General features: G+C 42.8%; 1 protein-coding gene across 1 annotated transcript in view; it reads left to right on the plus strand.

The window, feature by feature from the left end:
- Positions 1 to 18387, plus strand: part of SMAD9 (SMAD family member 9) — a 44291-nt gene extending 25904 nt beyond the window's left edge. Inside the window, exons 5-7 of the mRNA XM_042014349.1 lie at positions 965 to 1186; positions 5337 to 5593; positions 10071 to 18387. Of these exons, the coding sequence (XP_041870283.1) occupies positions 965 to 1186; positions 5337 to 5593; positions 10071 to 10214 (623 nt within the window). The 3' untranslated portion in view covers positions 10215 to 18387. The remainder of the gene's footprint in view (positions 1 to 964; positions 1187 to 5336; positions 5594 to 10070) is intronic.
- Positions 18388 to 23058: the final 4671 nt, after the last annotated feature.

The following is a 23058-nucleotide window of genomic DNA, read 5'->3' on the forward strand; positions in this document are numbered from 1 at the left end:
ACACGCATGCACATTCAAAAAATATTGCCAGCCTTCTGAAACAGCAAGGAGTGTGTATGTAGCATGGAACTGGAGCAGAAGGAGTGTGAGGGGATAGTGCTAATTACGGATGGGGACACAGAATGTCCAGATAATAACAAGTTATCAGACACCAATACTTTTAATAAATTGTCAAGCTAGTTTAATCTTTTTATCATAGCTTACCATCCCTGATCACTATCCTAGTGAATATTAGTTGGAGGTTTATTAGAGGTTATGCACAGAGGTACTCTGGGGGCAGGCGGGCTCACATGCCTGTGGTGAGCAGGCAGGATAAAGTTTCCTACTAATTCCTATAGGACAAATGAGGCTCAGAGATTCTGTTACATTTTTGAGTCTTTCTCCATCTCTGACTTAGAAAACCTGGGCAGGGATAGATCCAAAAGAAATGACCTTGCTGACATTTCTGCTTACAGTCGCACATGGAAGCAGAAAGCCTGAAAGCCTGCAAAAATTGGACTGATTTATTACTTCTGAACCACAGAGTCTGGTATTAGGCTGAAGGCCTAATACCAAAAACTTGGCTCAGTTTTGGCTTGCTTTGAGCCCATCTGTCATCCCTATCTCCTGCTGGTGTGCAGAGCAGATGTATCCCTTGCTATTTTCAGTGTATAGTTTGGGCCCCAGTTCAGCAAGGACTGTCAGTGTGCTTGATTTAATGCAGTGGAGTTTCCACTTTTAAGAAGAAGTGGGGCTCCTCAGAGGCTTAGAGTTAAGCTGGTGCACCAACCTTTTGCATGTTTGGGACTTCAGTCATAAAATCAAGAAGCAATGGAAGCTGCTGCTGGGATAAAGCATGACATAAGTGACTACTTAGATGAAGAGATGAGGGACTGAGAGTGGGAGGGAATGAAAGAAAACAGAAAAAGATTGTTTAAAAAATATTGCTGAAACCTGAGCAGCTGCTTAACTTTATTTCCTACAGACTTTCGGCCTGTTTGTTATGAGGAGCCCCAACACTGGTGCTCAGTTGCCTACTATGAACTCAACAACCGGGTAGGAGAGACTTTCCAGGCTTCCTCACGAAGTATCCTTATAGATGGATTTACAGATCCTTCAAATAACAAAAACAGGTTCTGCCTGGGTCTGCTCTCAAATGTAAACCGCAATTCTACTATAGAAAACACCAGGAGACACATAGGAAAAGGTAAGAGGAAATCCCCTCTCCTCAGGAATAATATTCAGAGCTCAAAAGATCCATGTATGACATTAACAAACGTAGCTGATTCATCAGATGTGCTTGCCTTAAAACAAAAGGTCTGACATTACTTCTGAAATAGAAGAAAAGCAGAGGATTCTTTTCTGACTGGATAACAATCAGCAGAGTAACTCCTTACAAAGGCTATTTACTTGGCCAGCAAAGAGAAAAATGTTGTTTATAGTTGTGTGTTCTAATTTAGCAGTATGTATTTTCATTTTATTTATTAGAGCTTCTGGCAACTGGGAATATTGCCATTGAAATGCCACTAAAAGGATAATTGCTGGTGCCTCAGGGCTGCTTCTCCTCCCACCAAATAACAAAGGAAGATGGATGAAACACTTAGTAGTGGAGTTACTTAGCTGAAGAGCTATGGCAGTGTTTGTAGCTTTCCTTCCCCCCCTCCACCAGTCCAATTCCCTGCTTTGTCAGCTTTTCACCAGTAAAACTAAGGTTTGGATTCTCCCAGCAGTGGTTGCTGTTGCAGCTCTGTATGCTCCCCGCTGGTGCACATATACCCTCAGCATGCAGGGTCACATGCTGCTGGTGCCGAGTACGAGGAGACCACACCTGGACACGCAGGGCCACACACTCTGTCCCAGCTCCCTAGGGCTCTGTAGGGCCTGATATTCTCCCAGAACTTACTGTTGTTTGTGGTGGTGAGTCAGAAGCCCTGTGCCAGCCACTTCTCCGTGCAGATGAAGCTTTGCTGGTTCTGGTATATCCAGTCTAGACTCATTATCTTGCCAACTCAGCCTCTCACCAGTAGCTGCCTGGGAATGCATTTCCCACTGGGCTAATTAACTCTAATTGTTCCACTCCTATTATCTTGTCAACCTCACCTCATTTCCCAGGCCTAGAGCAATATTTTAATTGGCTCTTGATAGTCTAGTGTTGAATGACTGAATACGAGGAAGTTCTGAGACAAATGTGATACAGTTTTTGCAAACAGCAGTGAACCTGAAGCTGGTGCACGGAATGTAGTGCTAAGCTCTTGCACTTTTCCCCAAAATGGAAAACATTTATGTTGCAGATGCTACAAGTGTCTGCCATAGTGGTTCATTGTGAGGAGTGCAAATGTGTTGTACATCTAGTTCTAATTTACTTAGAAAATAAAGCAAAGCTTTACACCCTATCCGTGTAAGCTGTCAAAGAGATGTAGATAAAAGCTGAGCCCGGCCCTAAAAGAAGAATGACAAAAGATCCTAGCTGTCATTTGGGGATGTTACAGCCTGTGACTTTCTGCCCCAAAAGAGGAAGAGACAGAACAGAAATAAAGTTAGGTAAATGCTAATGGTCTTCATCCATTTAAATGTGAAGATCCATCTTAATTGATTTAAAGTCCTTTAAAGTCCTACACTAGGAATGTGCTCAAGGGAAGGAGCAGGTTGCCCAGAGAGGAGCTTAATAGATCAGAGATCTTTAATTTTACTTCTCTTCCCTGTTTATACAAATCCTAAAAAAACATATACAAATGGAGTACAAGCAGCACCAGTGCAGGCCCGCAGAAGAGCACAGAGCAGTTCCAGAAGCGTGCAGTTCAAAGGCATGGTGGACAGATGAAAGTTGCTGAAATGGATACAATTGTCACATGTTAACACGGGAGAAAAAAGAGTGAGTAAACAAGATTAGCTCAGTAGGATAAGGATATGTGATTGAATTGTCATCTAGTGTATCAGCGTGAAACCGTTTCCTGGAAATACCACATCAAAGCTGAAAACAATCCAGAACACAATGCAACATCTACGAGCAATTGGACCTGTTTCAGCAGTCAGACTTCAAGGACAAAAAAGGAACTTTTGATCAGTGTCAAAAAGATGTGGAAGCTTGGAGACTGCTGAATTTTCAGTTTCTGCAGGGAGCAATGAAATACCACTGAAACATATGGACCTTTGGCTTGGTCTTCTACAAATATGTATTTAGCTGCTTGGTTTCCTTGAGGGTGCTTTTCTCTGGTGAATGAATACTAGAATAATAGGAATACACACTGATTAGTGCTGTATTTATTGTTTTTTAAAAGTTCACAAGGAAAAAACTATTTGTAACCTCGGCTTTCAGAAGTGACATTGGTGTTTTTGTTATTATAGCACAATGTTTGGGCAATGCCTTTGAAAGCATTCTCCTTTTTTTTCAGAAAATGGGTTACTTAATATACTTTGAAAAAACTCATCCTTTAAAATTTTTCACCTTAGCCCCTGTGGTGACCCTAAATCAGTAGCTACACCTGAAGATTTAAATGTGGTGCACATTTATGTCATTCTTCTCTCCCTGCTCTCTGTTCTCACTTCATCAGATTATTTCAGAAAGTTATATGGACTCCTTTAAGTCCTTTCAGTCCTTCCCTTTTGTCTATTTCCATGGAAAGGAAGGTCAACTAGCAGCAGCCACAGTGTGCAGCACCCACGGTGCTTGGTGCAGTTGGAGCTGATGCTTTCCTGTCGCTCCTGTTCCCAGTGCAGTACCAGAGTGTGCTCTGAGCCACACCCCTGCCACTCACAGTTCATTTGAGCTCTTGTGGGTGCACAGAAGTCAAGTGATGGCTTGAAGACAGGCTTAAAGGTTCCCATCTGAGTCACCCTGAAAGACTATAGGAGAGAGTATTTTTCCCAGATTCTTTTCCCACTAAACTTGCTTTCCCCCGTGCTTTTCCCACTTCTGTTTAGAGGCTGGTTTTGTCCTAAGGATGTGCTGCTGCCCCTTGTTGTTATGACTGCAGAATGATGAACAGAGCTGGAATACGTAACCAGTCTTTGTATGAAAGACACCAGGAATAAAACTAATTACAGCTGCATTATTAAAGCACGGTAACCACTAGCTTTGCAGGCAGGCTACTGAGGCTCTGTGAACATCTGTGTGTGTTTGAACGGCATACCCGGCATTAGAGAGGAGGATTTTATTTTTATTTAGTGGTGGTTTTCACAAGAACAAAGAACTGAGTTCTTCCACCTCTCTTGGCCATGGGAAAGGTTGATTTCCCCTAATCTAGCCATGGGAAGGGTGACTGTCTGGGCATTTTCACAGGATGACTTGGCCCCTTTCAGGTTGTTGTATCTTCATGCTCATGTTCCAGCAGTCAGGGTCCCATTGCCACACTTGCACTGATGAAGATCTCATGAGATCTCACTGAAAATAAATTTTGGGTTGTTTGTTTTTAAGTTCATTAGCTGGTTCAGTTCCTCAGCCTGGACAGCTGCCCAATCCTCAGCTGTTGCTGCCAGCATGAAAGCAGGTGTGCCAGCAGGGGCAGGGAATGGGAGAGCCTTTTCAGCACCTGCACAGACTTCCATGGGTTTACACTGGCTCTGAGCCTGCACTCTGTAGCAGATGGAGTGAATCATCTGGTCACAGTGCCTCTCTCCATCTATCAGCTAGAGAAGGCATCTACACAGTTATCATCTTACAGATGATCCCTAACTTTGAGGTTGCTGAGTTAGGCTAAGATAAAGCTTCCCACCAATTTAGGTATGTTTTCATGCAAGCAGATATCCTGGGTGGATTAGAGTCTTTGAAGGGATAGAAGTGCTTCTACCTTAATTTCCCCAAGTCACAGTCAAAATTTTAGTATTGGTAAGTCGCTTGGGCACTGAAAAGTTCAGAAGAACATCAGTCATTTTCTTGCTAAAGGTCACTTGGAACAGGATCTGATGAGTAAATCACATCATGTAAATGCAAATACATGGTTCTGATGTGGTGGATAAAGCAAAATACAGAAAAGCTATTTTAAGTACACACCATACTGTGTTTTAACTGTATGACAGTAGGACCCTGTAGTAAAACAGCATGCAGTGAAGTGGGTCTTGGCCAGTGTGCATTTGCTTAATAGCAAAAAAACATTTAGCTGTGTAATGCAACAGTGATTTTTGGATAGTTTTGATTGATGTTTAGTATATGGTTGAAATGTTTTTGATGTTTATGTATGTGTATCTTGCCATAAAGTACTATGCTGTTGGGTAAAAGAAGTAAAGCAACCTGCACTGAGAAACAAAGACTCTGGAAGGATACTGGGCTTGTATGCCCAAACCAGTAAAATAATGAATTACTGGCATAAAGTGTGTTGTGAACAATGGAGAAATAATACACATTTATTCTCTTTTTCTAGGTGTTCATCTTTACTACGTCGGTGGGGAGGTTTATGCCGAATGTGTCAGTGACAGCAGTATTTTTGTGCAAAGCCGCAACTGTAACTACCAGCATGGTTTTCACCCAGCCACTGTCTGCAAGATCCCCAGTGGCTGCAGCCTGAAGATCTTCAACAACCAGCTCTTTGCCCAGCTGCTTGCCCAGTCAGTCAATCATGGTTTTGAAGTGGTGTATGAGCTGACCAAGATGTGTACTATTCGAATGAGCTTTGTTAAAGTAAGGATTCTTTGCTTTCTCTTGCATCCCTGCTAGCTTTGGTGCAAAACTAGATCCCATCAAATCCATTCCAAGTGGGGATTTAGATACCCAGCTTTTGAATGGCAATTCAGACAGCCTGTTTTCCAGTATTGCCTTAAACTTACAGGTGCTCAAAATCATTAGCTTTTGTGATCAACCTGAAAATCTCTTAGATTACAAAATTTAGGTATTTCATAGGCTCTCTGTGGAAAATAGGCAGAGAATAGGCAGGTGTTTCCCCACTGTTTGTTCAAAAAGTTCAACTCAGAAGGGCTTAGCAACATATAAATGTTGTAGCACATATCTTAGGCAGTTGTGATCTCTCCTGTTGTTGCTGGTGTGCAATAGAGCTTGATAGAGCCAGAGATCTGAAAAGAATGTCCTTATGTCTCTAGGCTGATTTAAGTCTTATCAGTATGACAGACTGGTATATATGGTCTCAATCAAGAAACACTGGGTCCTTTTCATCCCTCACTGAGCTTGCAGATAATTGTTGTTGTTTGGCATCTGCCTGATCCCTGGCAAAAGATTGTCTTACTTTCTGATGACATTCACTCTGGCCAGCCACACAACCAGAAGGGCTTCTTGCAAGCAGAATAAAAAATCCAAAAGAACATCTGACCTTCCCCCTGTTATTTGGAAGAGACAGGAGGCCACCAAAGCCATTACTGTTCTGATGTCCTTCATATCCGAATTCCACAGTCTGACTGCTCTGTGTGAAATCTATCAGTCTTTGTGTGACTTTCTCAAATCTTCTGAATGGCCTTCTCACCAGAAAGAGATCTCTCGACTCCTTTTAGCACTTAGGATTTACTTACGTGCCTGTTGCAGCACCTAACCCCCAAAGAATGATGAGTATTTCTAGACAGTTTCCAGATGATGCTAGACCAACTTGCTATAGTGCTGCTGGGGAGAGCTGGCAGCAATGCTGAGCCTGCAGACTAGAGCAGTTGCACCATTAGAAGCCAGTGGTCCTGCTAGGAACCGTAAAAATGGCTTGAGTATGTTCCTTTGTCTTGCAGGTTTGTTTCTATACAAATTACTGAATTGAGATAATTGAATTTACATCTAAGACACCAAAAAATTGCTTGAGACTTGAGCCCAGTTTCCTTATGTTCTGCAGAGCCAATGAGTTGAGTCCCACATATCTTTCTGGTCTGACTTTTTCTAGCCATCCTTGGGGACCCTCTTCTTAAGTCTCTGAGAGCATTAAGAGTGCTCTGTAACTTCTCCCAAGAGTCCAAGCCAAAATATCCATGCCCATGCCCATGCCCATGTTGGTGCTTTGTTCTTGGGAAGGAATTGACATTTTGCTCACACACAAGCATTAGGGAAAAAAAAGAAAGCAAGAAACCCAACAAACAGCATTTTCTTTAATGGAAGACATGAATGGGCACGTTGTTTGTAAAGGCAGTGTAGCCAGTTACACAATATTTTCATTATCTCAGCAACTCGAGGGCAGGCTCTTTGATGTGTTATCTGCCTCCATGCCCAGCATGGCAGCAGAAATGGTGCTGTTGATGCACTATATAATGCTGCTGCCATATTATCACCTTGCTTTGTTGAAATAATAGTAGCTATTATAGTGCCTCAGGCACCAGAGGGCCAGTGCAAGGAGTTATTTTAAACTCTTTCCCATGACGTCTGGAAAATTGCTACGCAAATCTCATCTAGGCTCTTTCTTCCTGGCCTGCAAATACTCTTTCTTGTACTCAGTCTTCCCAAAATATTTCCCTCCAAATGTGTGAGCCCTCCTGTTTTCAGTCTGGAGTCAGGAGTGACCCTGGGTGTTGGGGACACAGTGCCCAGAGGGGCATCTTGTCTGTCAGAGCCACAGTCCAAGAGAACCCTTGGGTGCAGGGCAGTGCTGTGGCTTCCCTGCTGACTCGAGTCCAGATACTGCTGGTCACCTACAGCCCACAGGGCAAGGGGAACCAAAGGGCTGGAGACCCTGCCTCTGACCCCACCAATGCTTGAGCTCAAGGGAGGTAGGGATGGGTAAGGGACCAAGACATGAGAAACTTGCCGGGACCGTGCCACCTTCTGGATGCAGGGCATGGGACAGAGGGGGGTGAAGGTCTTGTCCCCTCTGATGTCCTTTTTGTGCCCAGCACACAAGCAGCTGGGAGGAGGTCAAATGTGGGTATATCATCAGTGAGAACAGCTTCCATCCACTGAGCACTGCTGATAACCAAAGCAGGATGGCTCTTGTCACCTCTCCACAGCTGAGGCAGCTGAAGCACAAAGGGAAGAGATGGAGAGTTTCTCCAAGCTGAGTTCTGAACCCAGCACTATCCCTCCCTCATTCCCCCAGGTCTTGAGGCTAAGGAGAATACCCAGCAGACTTGAAAGTTCAGCACTCTGGGACATGGAGCCTAGGCTGGAGAGAGCTGTTACCCACAGGAGGTGGGAAGCGTTGGCAGGAGCAGCAGGACCCATGGGGGTACCAGTATCCTCTTCCCACCCTCTGTGCAAAACACCACTGCAGCTTTGTGAGTTTACTCACTTTATTCCCTCATTAAGAGAACTCCAGCTCCGAGCTCCTTTCAGCCTTGGGGTGAAGGAGGCTACCTGTAACCCAAGAATGATATACCGGGAGAACCAGGGTCCTTGCCCTCCTGGCATTTCCCCTGGGGGTGCTCCAGCCAGAGATAGCATCACTGGGAGTGTTTGGGAGTTGCCAGCAGAGGGAGATGGCCAGCTGCCTGCCAGGCTCCCCCAAATCTGGCACGTTGTGCTTGAATCCTGTAATTGTTGTTCCTCTGGATTTTCTGTCCTGCCTGTCAGCAAGGTGCACCAACTTCTCTGACATTTGCTCTCCTGGCTCTGTATCTTCACTGCAGTTGAGCACTTGTGACTTCACCATCTCAGAAGTCTGACTGTGCTGGCATTTTATGTAATCATTTACAGAACATCAATCCGAGGTTCTGTGAACACAGGCCCTTTCTAGTCTGATAAATGCTGTGCAGTTCAGAAAAATGCTGCCTGTTTGGAAGTACACTTTGGGCTTTGGTGGATCCATATCTTACTCTTCTGCTTTCTTTCCCCTTTTCTTCATTAATTAACATGGATTGTATCCAGACCATTTATGGTGACATCTTATTTTCGTGTTGATCCTCGTTTTCCAGCTATCATCTAAAGAGTGGCCTCTAGCAGCCTCAGTTGTCTGAACTGCTCAGCACTCTAAAATTTTGGTGACTTTGGCAGCCATCAGTCTTAATATACTTCCATGTCCTTTTTTCAAAACAAGAATGCCAACCTGCCTGACTATCATAATGACAGGTACGACTCAGTGTCTGATCAGCATCCCACAAATGAAGATCCTCATCCTGTAGTGGGACCATGTTTTGCACATTGCCCTATGGAAATCTGAGTTCAGTTCTGCCAGTGAGACAGCTGCTGAGCTGCAAGGCTGCAGGCTGTGACTCGCATGCCTTGTGTTGCTGTGACGTCAGGCTGCCTGCTTAGCACTGCTTAGACACCGTGCCTGCTTGAATCATAGAATAAGCTGAGTTGGAAGGGATTCATCAGGATCATCCAGTCCAGCTCCTGGCCCTGCACAGCACCATCCCCAAGAGTTGCACTGTGTGTCCACAAGCATTGTCTGAATGCTTCTTGAACTCTGTCATGCTGGTGCTGTGACCACTTCCTTGGGGAGCCTGTTCCAGTGCCCAACCATCCACTGGGAGAAAAGCCTTTTCCTAACTTAAACCTGCCCCTTGAGGCATGGGTACTTCAGGTTTTCTTTTCTCCTTGCCAGCACCCCATCCCCATCTTCTCTCAGATACTTCATATCCCGTATCTTCCCCAAAAGAGCTGGAGAAATTACTTCCCACAGCAGACAGCTGGGAACTCCCGTTGGGAAAGAGGACATGTTCAAGGATAGAAAACCTATGGAAAATATTTATACATAGGCTAAATATGGTACATAGGAACTGCTGGAAGTTTCCAGAGGTTTAGATAAATATCTAGAAATTCTAAGGCCTCAGACTCACAGGATGAATCTCTACCAATACATGAAGCACTGCCCAGGAACATTCCCAGTTCCTGTTAATGAAAGAGTCTGGCCTGCTTTTTTGTCTGTGCCAGACAGCAGTCTGCCAGACTTTCCTGGGCATGTCTCTGGGAGGCAAACAACAGGGACCATTCCCCATGGGCTGCTTGCAGGCAGCCAAGCTTGGAAACAGTCCTTTCCATGCCAGTTATTCTCAGCACCTGGAAGTGTGACTGAGATTTTTAATTTAATAGCATAGAGTCCCTGGTAATTATGATAACAGTGACCTTAAAAAAGAGCAAAGTTTCTAGAGAAAATTATCCTTAGGATAAAGCATTAAATCTTGGGAACTTGGGTGGTGGACTATCTGTAGTTGTGTTAGACTATCAGCACGGGAGTTGTGATTTAATGTTTTGGGTGTTTTTTTAAAAAAAACCACCTCACTTTTTGGTCCTTTTATAGGGCTGGGGAGCAGAGTATCATCGCCAAGATGTTACAAGCACGCCCTGCTGGATTGAGATCCACCTGCATGGACCATTGCAATGGCTGGATAAGGTGCTGACACAGATGGGCTCACCTCACAACCCCATCTCCTCAGTCTCTTAAGATTCATCTCTAGAATTCCCTTAGGATGGATGCTATTGCAGGCAGTGGCTTATAGAATTCCCATGAACAGAAGCTTCTATATGTAGATGCATGTAGATGTAAATATATCGATACATAGTCTACTCTTTTTTTTTTTTTTTTTGTTTTGTTTTGTGGTTTCTAGTTACTCTGATGCCAGTACAATAAGTTTAGAAATTCAGGTATAGCATATCTGTTCTCTAGTACAAAATAAGCCAAATTCCTGCAAAAGTGTCAAACATTTCCTGTGAGCATCTTCATTCCCCAGCCAAGCCAGTAAATGGTGCAAATTCCCAGCACTTTCACATAGGTTCAGAAACCTGGCTATAGCTGTTCCTAGTAGGTGAAATTCACCCCTCTGCAGGCAACCAGAGTCAGATCTCTGTGCCATTTGTATTCATCTTACATCCTGATTTCAAGTCCAGAAGAGGACCTGAGGTGGTGCACAGGACTTATGCACAGAGATGACTTTTATCCAGTGATCTGAAGGACTAAACTGCAACTCCAGTCTGTCTCCCTACTGCAAAGCACGATGGGACAACAAATCCTCTGAGGAGCTGAGGCACACCCATCTCTCCTGGGATTTGTCAGGAGGAGAGAGCCCTTGGGACGTGTTCAGCACAGGACCCTTATCAGAGCATTCTGGACAACCTGAGTAGTCTGATACTGTTCACACAGTAGGGTACAGTACTGCTGCACTGAAAAGCAACAAACTCCTAAGAAAAAAAAAATAATTGAAATATCTGCCTATGAGTTAAAAAAACTAATTAACTTCCAGTGCTTTTTTGCAAAGTACATACATACTTGCATATGTATCTGGCATGTAAACTGAATCCTATCCCTTCTACAGTATTGATGTAGTTTGTTTTAAAGTTAGGACTGTCTGTATTTAGACTGCTGTGCTGATATCAAGGGTACACCAAAAAGGGACTTGAACTGTGATTCAGAAAAGGGAAATTAGGTGTGCATTGAAGAAGCAAATAATTACTTTATCATTCATCTTGGGAACAGAAAACCCCACACTCAAAGGATGCCTAAGGCATCACAATGAGAAGGAGATGGGAGACAGCCATGTCCATTCCCTGTGCTGGGCCAGTCCTTGGGATGTGACTGCATTGCTTGGGTCTGACTGAGAGGGCTTCCCTGCCAGTCACTCCATACATCCCCATGGATGGTTTCTCATCTTAGATACAGGCTTCATCATTTGCTGAGCTTTTGCCTTGCCTGCAAAGGATGGTGAGGCACTGCAAGCCACGAACAAGTGAAAAGTGAATCTATGTGCAGAACCTTGTTCTTCAAGGTTACCGTTCCTTCTGTAAGCAGGGAAATCTATTGTCCATACTCTAATCCCATCCTTGCAAAATGCTGTTCACTTGGAAACTTTTTCTGAGGAGACAGGTGAAACTCTTACTACATTTTGATGGTCTTTCCTTTTGTTGAAAGAGTCAAGTATTATTTCTTTCCAGGCATAACAGTCCACTGAAAATTGTTTTTATTTAAGGGTTAGAAAGAGTGATAACCTCTCCAATCTCATTCCTCCATAGAAATCAGCAGAAGTATCATGAGGGAAAAAAAAATGTTTTTCAGGATATTTCTTCTCACACAGTACCTGGTGCTACACATTTTGCTCCATAATTAGAAGAGGACACCTGAAATTTTCAGCTCTAGAACATATGCAAAAGGAAATAACATTCACTGGAAAGACAGTGAGTAAACTAACAGTGTTACTTCATTTGAATGCATCTTCAGCCACCTACAGAATTAGCAGGGCACAGAAGGATAAATTATTGTTAAGTTTGAGCAGTAATAGCAAGTTGTATAGGAAATTTGTAAGTGCGATTCTGTCACCATTTGACATCAGCAGTGTCACTGTGAGATAGGAAAACCTTTACAGTCTCTTGAAGCAATGAAATCCAAAAATAATAATAATATACAGAAATTCCAGGTGTGCCATTTACTGTTTAGCAGACTTCAGAGACATCAGTTTGGAAAAATGCATTTTCCTCAGCTTCCTCTGTCATCAGTGATCAGGTACTGGTAAAATATTTTTTAGCATGCTTATTGCTCCTCTCCTCCAGCTGCACCTTTGCTCGATGATGAGCATCTTTTGATTTTGCTCATTCCTTTTTTTTCTTAGCAGCTAAGGACAGGGGAAATCACCTCTCCTGTCCAGGAAATAGCTCTGTCCCTTCCTTGCCTTTTAGGCTGAAACCTCCTTCCCTTCTAAAATAGAGAGAAGCCCAGGAGTTCCTTTTAGACATTCCCAGCATTGTCATCTTCCTTATAGAGAGCAAAAAGAGATGTTCTGAGGTGCATCTGCTCTTGGGCAGCTCCAGAACTCAGTTTTCTGTCCATTCAGCAGAGGAAAATTGGATGGCCAGTGAAGAGAAGCAGCTTCTTCTGGGGCATTATTTGTTTCATCACAAGGTATTTCAAATAGGTGAAATACACTGTGCTCTGAGCATGCTTGTGTCTTCCCACTGAGTGTAAGGGGAACTCAGGGTCACTAGCTCAAATGCAGACTGCTACAGGGGATGTATCCGAAAATAGATGAGGGGAACCCTAATGAAGATGTGGTGACTTTCCCAGCCTAGTAACGATGCTTTCTCAGTTTGTTTTGTTTAAATGGAAAGTGGTCAATTCAGAGCAGTTTTTCCTTTCCTTTATGTCTAAGTTTACAGTAATCACTTTTTAAATAGGATTTGGCTTCCATGCAGTCCATACATGTATCACATTTAAGGTAGTCACCTTAATACTGTCTTACTAGTAGGAAAAGAGGCATTTCTGGAGCACGATTCCTCTGACACATTTAAAACATCTGTATTAGGATGAGATGAATTTCAGCAAATTTAACTATTTGCTGAAAATTGGATCAAAGCACTCAATTCTGGGCAATTCTGGCAACAGCCATCTCAGTTTTTAGCCTTTGGGAAGGCTGATACCACTGTGTCAGTTGTTTCCTATTTTGGTGGTTTCTGGGGGCTTAGGCCACTGTGTAAGATGCTGTGCAAGCAACACAGAAGCTGACAGCTCTTCCCCAAAGCCCACAGTACATGGGAGAAGTGGTACCAGTGGATGAGGCAAACAAGTAAATAAGATGACTCCTGCCCAGATGCAGAGATGAAAAGTAAGGCTAATAAACCATTTATTTCTCTTTCTTTTTGACCAAAGTTTCTTTTACAAGCTTCTCTAGTATACATGAATGGAAATTTGGTAAAAATTCAGGTTTCTTACAATTTACAGCAATTTGTAATCTCTTTGTATCTCTAATGTCTCCCTACTTTGGAAGGAGATAATTTCTGCTGAAATGTTTTCATGAACCTTTAAAAGCAGTAGTCAATTTAAGGTCTTTAAATGTACTACTCATTAATACTTAAGCTTTGGAGATAGTCTTCCTGAGAGATTTAAAACCACTTACAGGGAGACTACTTAGTTGAAGGCAGATTTTTAAAATGTTTTTTTTTGAGTCATCAACAGTTCATAGCCTCTTAGAAGTTTCTGTGGAGGAGTACCATGCATCAGCAGGCAGCAATGGGAGTCTGATGAGGCAGAGGCATAAAGCACATTCAGCATGGTACGTAGACCACTTGTTTTCCTATTAAACAGTCAAGAGAAGATGACTTTAGTTGCTGCCAGCTCTTCAGCAGCACCGGTATTAATGTGCCATTCGCACCCAGAGGTGACAGGAGCAAATCTCGAACCCTGACTGCCTGGAGCCATTCCATGGCAGTGCTGCTTGGGTGGCTCAGTCCCATCCCCTTGCCCTGGAAAAGCTGCCCAGGTACGGCACAGCAGTGGCTGTAGCATTCAGAGGTGCAGCACGTGCTTTCCCTCCCCGTCAGCAGCTACGCCACCAACGCCTTTGCTCCTCATCAGAACGCTTTGCTGAGCTCACTCTGACAGATAATGTATCAGACACATAAAGGGGAACTGTGGCCCGAAGTAACATCACCTGGAGCTGAGGAAATCTCTTCCATGTCTCCAGCAGGTACTGTGTTAAGACTTTCACTATCCTGAGCAGCCTTCTCCAAGCAGTCCCCGTCCTGAGCAGGGCGTCAGACTTGATTCCACACTGAGATCCCTTCCAGTATACATTATCCTTTGGGTCTCTGTGGAGATTCAGTGATAAGTGGTTGCCACGGGAAGAAGCTCTCTGTTAGCAGCAGTTTCAGGATGAAACGTTTCTCTTTAGCTATTTCGCATTAATGTTCCCTCAGCATAAAATCAACACTCCAAACATCTCTCGCTGTAAACATCATCTTCACCACACCCCTCTTAAAATGCAGAAAACAAGGCATTTGTGACTGTAACCTTATCTAATCTGGCCTTGTTCTTCCTGGTTTAGAACACCCACCTTTGTCTATCAGCTCTACAAATCAATCTCACCAGTGACTAAGGAATTGCACAAACAGCTGGATTTACAGAGGCAGCTCAGGCAGGGACTGTTTGCTTCTTGACTGAATGGAAACAATTTATAAAGAAGCCTGATCAAAATTAGGAACTTTGAAGGGGTCTCAAGTATAAGACTAATTTTCTTGGATCAAGACTGCTCTGGTGAAACTGTAACTTTTAGGAATACTTTAGCACTACATGGTGTTCAGCAATGGAAAGAAACATTACATCCTCTGCACTATTTGCCTCTTTCCTTGGCTCCCCATAACCTAACTTAGTACAGCCAAAATCAAACACAAAAAAAAAGATTGAGTCATAAGGTAGAGTAATTAAATACCATTTTTCAAAGTTGAGAAGTGCTGCCCAAAATGTAGATTAATATCACCGGAAGGCCATGTAGTTACAGGACAAGGCGGTAATGGCTTTAACTGAAAGAAGGTAGTTTTAGTTAAGATATTTGGCAGAAATTCTTTACTGTGAGGGTGGGGAGATACTGGCACAGGAAAAGCCGTCCCAGAGAAGTTGTGGGTGCCCCATCCCCAGAAGTGTTCAAGGTTGGATGGGTCTTTGAGTAACCTGGTCTTGAGGACAGTGTCCCTGCCGACTTCGGGTGAGGGAAGCCAAGTAGACAATCAATGTGACCGGTAAGCAAGCTTCGTTTATTAGCAATACAAAGGCACTTATATAGTGTGAAAGTATACATGCTTATCAGTTCTTTAATTAGTTCAAACTTACAAAGGCGCATTCTTACTTCTACATAATTGGGTTAGATAAAAGACTACATTTGGCAAGCTTTATGTTTTGTCTTGAGAGATCAAAGTTTTTCCTCCCTTCTCATGGTCAGCACATCTTTATCAGAACAGCACTGTACCTCCTAAAAACTCCCTTTTTGTTCCCAGGCCTGTTTCTCACACAGACATTTCTCATGGAGGCTTTTTCTCATGCAGGCCTTTACTTGCAGGCTCTTGCTTGTACAGTTCTGTTATTAATTTGTTCCATTTATCAATAATCTATGTCCCTGATCCTCTAATCATTCTGCAACATGTCCCTGCCCACAGCAGGAGTTTGGGACTTGATGATCTTTAAAGGTCACTTCCAACCCAAAGTATTTGATGATGATGATGATGTCCCAGGTGCTTGCCAAGCCAAAGGCAAGACTTCCCTGCTCTGGAGAAACCTGGAGGTTTCTTGACTGTTACTTGAACATCTGAACCCAAGCCCTTCTGAGTGAGTGGAGACCCCACTGAAGGGGCTGAGAAAATTTTTATAGAGGATTTACAGTTCATGGGTGTTTCAGTAGCCAGAAATGCACTGAGATGATTAAGAGACTGAGGAGGATGGAGCCTACAACCAGATAAGCTCAGTGGTCATTGCTGGAGGTATCAAGGCAGTACATGCTCGGGCAGCCACTGTGTTCACTAGAGCTTTTTACATTCACATCTGAACTAATCATTAAGACCTGTTTTAGGAACAGCTTGAAGTACCACAATCCTTTCTCGGGTTCTTCCTGTACACCCAGCCTGGGAGAGGGAGTGTGCCAGCTTCCTGATTAGGCCATTTGATGTATTGGGGCAAATGGTGTCCCATGTGATCCAGAGAGTAAGCTCTGATTGGATCTGGAAAAGACACTTGGAAGATTACCCTCTGCCTTGCTGCAAGACTAATGAGGAGCTCAGCTTTGGGGCAACTGTTCAAGGACACTATAAGCACATCCAGTGTATGTTCCTCAAAGAAAGATGCAATCTGAACAGAAACTGCACAACTGAAAGACATGGACTATATACAGAGAGAGCATCTACCTGGGAATTGTGATAAACCAGCTCATTTCAAGATAAGGGGGGAAATTGCAGTACCCAAAGGAAAATAGTCAGCAGGAACCTTCCTGAGGACTCCTGACTACGAAGTCACATTTTTAACAGTACATAAGGATGGACAAGTGTGCTTCACAAAGACCAACTAAGAGGTCAAGTTACCATGAAAAAAGAGCTTGAGAGAGTTGGTCCCATCTTGCAGCAGGGAGAAAGATTCTATGAGACTTTAGATCTGTGAATAAAAAACTTTTCAACCTGGAAGCTTCATTGCAGCCACTGAAACAGGGCTTGTTCCTCACAGCAGCTCCAGGAGTACCTTTCTGGAAGATATAGGAAGCCTGAGTCAGTATTTAGTCTTTGTTCAGCTGAGAGAAATCACTTTGTGTCTCTAGTGCAGACATGCTTCTGCATGTTGGGAACCAGCACAGAACATAGCCTTTGGTTTGCACCCATCATCTACCCATAGGAAGCTCCAGAAGAGCCAGGAACAGCCAGAATTCTGTTACATGTTCACCCCAGGGCTTTCTAGACACCTTGCCCAGGCGTGCCTTACATTACATTGCCATACTGATGCCACACTTCCCTGCCAGGGAGATGAGGCACATGAGAATCCTAGCAAGAGGACACCTCCACTTGTACCTGGGCCATGCTTGCAAACTTGGTGCCTGTACAGATAAGAAATCTAATTTGCAGGCCATGTCTCTTACACAAGGTAGGCATAACCACTATGTCCTCCAGAGTCAGCTACTCTTCCATTACAGTCAATGTGAACATTTGCAGCTAATTGTGAACACATTTTAGATCTCCAGTCATAGTGTTTTTATTATCCATGGATGCTGCTATTTTATATTCTGTGATAGTATTCAAATAATATTGCATATGAATAGCATAGGGTGAAATAGACCAACCAGTTAATAATTTTAAATACAGACCTCATCAGCAAAGAAAAGCTAGAAAAAACTTGGTAAAATCTGATCCCTTGCACTTTCACAGTAGTGAGCGAGCACATCATATTTCAAAGTGGTTTATTTGATGCTAAAGTGTGTGTTGTCTTATTAATTCACAGTTATGTTCATGAGAAGCTTTGCAAACAAGACAGCAAGGGAACAAACATAATGATGAGCAGAGATAATGCACATTCAGATAAAATTTCTTCACTTACTCAAGCAATTGGAGTTTTTAATTATTTATAATACTTCTAAAATACAAGTTAAATGTACCACAGACTGCTTTCTGCAGATAAGTCAGTGTTAGCAATTTAAACCTTCATTTCATATCACCTCTGTGATATAAATGGGGTTGAGAAGTAAGACAAAAAAGTGAAGAAACAGACTTTTTTGTGTGGATCAATGAAGCCATAAAGTTGCAAAGCTCTATGAAAGGGGCTAAAATGGTGGATTTGAGCAAGGTGTGTTAACTATGGGGTTGTGTTAACTATGAGCTATCAGTCTGGTGAGAAAAGCACTGTGAGTCATCTATAACAGAGTCACTTATGTCTATGAATAATTCTGCCCTCTGTTTTCCATCAGAAGCAAAGCAAAACATCTGCACTATCCAAGTATTACTCAAGGTTTGTGATATTCTGTAAACCAGCGTAGGTTGCTGTATAAAGAACAATACTTGGGCTCTTGCCTCTCGAGAATGAAAAATCTCAGACATAGCTTCAGGAGTGCGAGAGATCTGGGCAGCTCTGGGTCCTCCAACCAGCCCCAGAGTACTCTATTCCATGCTGTGTCATACCAAGAAGGATACATACCAACTGCTAACCAAGGGGACATTTTCACAAGCATTCCTCCTGCTGCATTTGATTTGAGGCATTCTGAAGACAACACATTTAGTCTGAACAATACACTTTTTAACGCACTCCACTTCCTTTGGCTGGAATTATTCTATTGTAAAAGGGATTATTCACGTCTTGTGTTTTACTGTTAATAAAGACATTTCTGTTTTAAGAGCTCCTTCCCTTGTTGTCTCCTATTCTTCTCTTTGAAAGAGATTGGCCCTGGAAAGCTGTAGATTCCAGTCTGACCACAAGTGACTTTGGGAACTGGAGCATTTAGAAAGCCTTAATTCATACAAATCAGTCTTAGGCAAGAGGAATCAGTAATTGCACTAAGTGAGTAATGGGATGCTCGACACAAGAAAATGTATTGAAAATTAGCACAGCATAAAATCTTGATGTACAGGATATGAATCCCTCACTGTCCTGTGGTAGATTTAATGATTTAAGAGGATGGTTCAGTTTTCTTGTGACGGGGACAGGTCTGATCTGACAGGCAGTCAATGAGCAGTGATGCTGCTGTTACAGAAGCCTTCCCTCTACACCAGGTTGACATTAGTGGAAAGACTTGCAGCTGCATGGTTCTCAAACTGCTCAAGGACCATGACAGATACAGTAAGAATGTACTCTTACAGAAGCATAATGTTTTCATCTTCCTAAAATTCAGATTTTGTTCAGCAGTAACAGAAAGGAGTAGACAACATACCGGGCCTCGCAGCCACACAGACACTGCTGGCTTGGCAATCCCATCCGACCTTCTGCCTGAACAGGAGAGCGCTGCTACCAGCACATCTCCCAGTGTCTGCACCAGCCTGATGGTGCTGCTATCACAGACCACCAAAAATACAGGATAGGTGAGCTGCACTCTACTGAACATCTCTGTGCACAGCTTCAGCAACTTCCATTTGTTTTGACATAAACAACTTGTTCAGCACTGTCTTAACAGACACTTCCTGTGCCAATTTTCTACCCTGTGGGTTTGGGTTTTTTAAAAGGTTAATCAGATCTGTCCAGCCAAATAAGCTGTTCACTTTTCATAAATTGGCCATTTAAAGCAAAATCAAATCCATTATTCTACAATTTTTGCCAATTATGTTTTCACACGTATTCTTACACACTGAAAAGTAACCTGATTTTACTTAAAGCGAAAATAACATTCTATAACAAGACCTTGGAACACAAAATGCCATCTAGTCAGAACTGGCTGATTTAACATAGGAAGAAACCCCATAAGAATTTAACAAAACAAAAAAGAACAGACTTTTTTTTAAAGAAAAAACAAAGATTTTACTCACGTATTGGTCCAGAACTGTTTACACAAAGTATTTCAAGTTCTTTTTTAAAGAACAACTTGCACAATGCTAAATACAATAAATCCCTACATAACAAGTTTTGTACATACAAAAAGCACAGCTTGTAAAAATCTGTAAGACTAACAAACACTCCTGAAGAGATATTATTTAGTGGATCAAACTGCTGCAATATAAAAGTAGTACTTGATAATAAGCACCTAACCCATTTGGATAACCTCTATTCAGAAATGTGGCTTAATACAAAACTTTTATTATAAACAAAACATGGGATTTAACATATAATACAGTGTTTGGATTCTTATCACAATCAATTGCAAGTTCATTTTAATTGGCTGAAAACCTGTAAACTCTAGCACTGTAGCTATTAGAGATCTGTTGTCTTAAAAGAACTTTAATGATGCCTTTTTGAGAAGAAAAATACTAGGTTTTGAATTATTTACTATTATGAGTTAAAAGCTTTAAAATTTAATTTAGTCACTTAAAAATTAGTGGTATTCTAATCTGTAATTAATATGTCACATATAAGAAGTTCAAATAACTCCATATAACAAGGTTCCAACTTCCAGTTTCATACTTTTCACCTAATACTTTTTAAAGCTTTTTGTCATTTATCACTTTAGAACTTTTAAATGCAAATTCTTTTACATGCTATGCACAATGAAGCATTTCAAACCTACTCAACTTGCAGGTAATGATCAGATCACCTACTTCTACTTTTCTGAACCACTGGATTGACTTCTTGATGGCATGTTGTCTTTGCCTTTAGTGCAAGATTCTACTGGACATAAATTTCTCATATCCCTGAGCAGTTGCTGTTAGGTAATGCCACTGGACTGGTTCACAATGTCCACAGAAAGTAACTGACTTCCATCAATGATTGTCATCAAAGACTGATTTAACTGTACATGTTTATCTAGAAAAATGTTAATTTAATGACGACTTTGGTAGCAAAAGGGTGTAAAGCTAAACATTGCTACCATAAACAAATTTTTATTAATAAATTAAACATTAAAATGAAGGCTTAAGAAAAATTGAAAACACTTCTCCAGATTTGCATACACCACCAAGCTGAGTGGGGCAGTTGACACACCTGAAGGACAGGATGCCATGCAGAGGGCCTCACTGTGTGGGGCAATAAAGCAGAACACCTGACTGAGAAGGGAAAAAGAAGATTCATTCAGATTCTTCTGAAATCTGGGTTTGCCATAAAGAAAAGCAAGGTCAAGGGACCTGCACAGGAGATTCAGTTCTTGAGAGTAAAATAGCAGGATGGACACTATCATGGGTGTGGCTGGCAAAATAGCAACTATGTCTCCACCAGCTCAGAGGGAAACACAAGCTCTGCTAGGCCTTGTGGGGTTCTGGAGAATGCATATTCCAGGTTATTGTGGGCTTGTGAGCCCCACCCTCTACCGAGTGATCCAGAAGAAGAAATATTTTCAGTGGGGCCTTGAGAAACAGGCTGTTGAGCAAACAAAAAAGAAAACAGCTCCTGTGGTAGCTCTTGGACCTGTTTGGACAGAACCAGCGGTGCAAAATATACTCTCCACTGCAGCTGGGAAGCGTGGTGTCACCTGGAGCCTCTGGCAAAGAACTTCAGGAGAAACCTGAGGTCAGCTATTAGTGGTTCGGTGCTGCGATTATCAAGGATCAGAGACCCCACTACACTCCAGCCGAAAAAGAGGTATCAGCAGTAATAGGAGAAATGGGTGTCTATGTCTTCACAAACAACTAGATACCCTGAAAGAACCAGATTCTAGAAGAATGGGTGTGGGGGTATATATTGGAGGGGATAGATGTAGTAGGCAGATTGGGAAGGCTGTACCTTCCTAGTACTTCAGCCAATGGGGAAAGGGGGAGGGCAACATGTGGTCGGGAGTTAAGGATAAAAGGAGGCTACATTCTCCAAAAACTTAAGAGACCCCACCCCACAGGGGTATGCCCCAATGGACTCTCCCTTTATTCCAATAAAGTTGATTTCTGTAGGACTCCTCTGTCTCCTTTGTGGACACTGGCCTTTGTTTTCTGCACAGCAGCCTATGAAGGGGTTCAGGCTGCCTCAGAAGTTGTTGGGACAGAAGCACATCTCCTCTTAGCTCCACGATTGCCTGTGCTACACTGGATGTTCAAAGGAAACATCCCCTCGACCGATCACACAGCCAGCGCTACATGGACTAAGAGGGTAGCATTGATTACATGAGCTCAGTTGGGAATTCTGGAAGAAATCATGGACTGGCCAGAAGGCAGAGAGCATTGGGGCACTGCCAGAGAAGGAGACTTGTGAACAAGAAGCACCCCCACACAATGAGTTACCAGAACGTGTAAGAGGCTATGCCCAGTTTACTGATGGATCCTGCTGTGTGGCAGGAAACCATCACAGGTGGACAAGTCATTGAGGCTGCTGAAGAAGAAGGCGAGTCAAGCCAATCTGCAGAAGTGAAAGCCATCCAACTAGCCCTAGTTCAGATTGCTGAACAAGAAAAGTGGCCTGTACTCTATACTGACTCCTGGATGATGGCTAATGCCCTATGGAGGTGGCAGCAGCAATGGAAGAAGACCAATTGGCAACCTAGGGATAAACCCCATCTGGGCTGGACTGCACCTGCAATGGGGCAGAACATCAGTGCACAGGTGACAATCATGACTGGAAACGTACATCAGGTAGATGTTCTCATGCCCAAAAACTGTGCCACTGAAGAACATCGAAACAATGAACAGGTAGATAAGGCTGCCAAAACTGAATTAACACAGGTAGACTTGGACTGGAAGGGTGAGCTATTTATAACCCAATGGGGCCCTGAAACATCAGTTGTAACAGATGATGCCTATAGATTTTTGCATTTTTTCTTTTATCTGTTCTCTGTATTCTTTACACATATATATTTGTAGCTTCTTATCGTAGCTTAACTTCAGCATTTTCCTAGGCAGAAGGACAAAACAAATTTCAGGACCCCTATTCTATCTTGGTTCTCCCTGGCTACCAAAGTTGAAAACAGCTTTTTGAGACACATCTTCATAAACGAAGTGCAGCTAGTACCAAGGGGGGGGATCCAGAAAAGGGTTGAACCAGAAGGGGGAATTACCTCATCACCTGTGCTTCTAATTGGGAATTCTTGTCAAATATGCTAATTTGCTGAACTTGTAAAAACTGTTTTCACCCCATGTGGGCAGGCTTTTGTGGACATTTTCCCTATCTGCTCCTGGAGGCCTCCAATAAAGACCAGCTTTTATATTACCTCCCATACTAATGTTGAGAGTGTGTTGCTTCATTTCTAGGTTGAGAAACATCACAGATAGATGGGCTCATCATTGAGGGGCAGACCTGACCATGGAGGCCATTGCACAGACCATTCGAGAATGAGAAGCATGTGCTGCAATCAACCAAGCCACAGAAGTAAACTTCCCCTGGAATAGAGGGCCGTGGCTGGAGTTTCAATATGGTGAGGCCTGGCAGATAGACTATATTGGATCACTGCCATGGGCACACCAAGACAAGCATTACATACTCACCATGGTAGAGGCAGCAACTG

This window comes from Corvus kubaryi, unplaced genomic scaffold (genome assembly GCF_017639235.1).
Source record: "Corvus kubaryi isolate FWS band 111438036 unplaced genomic scaffold, C.kubaryi_AGA036_p1.0 split1-65, whole genome shotgun sequence".
Lineage (NCBI taxonomy): Eukaryota > Metazoa > Chordata > Aves > Passeriformes > Corvidae > Corvus > Corvus kubaryi.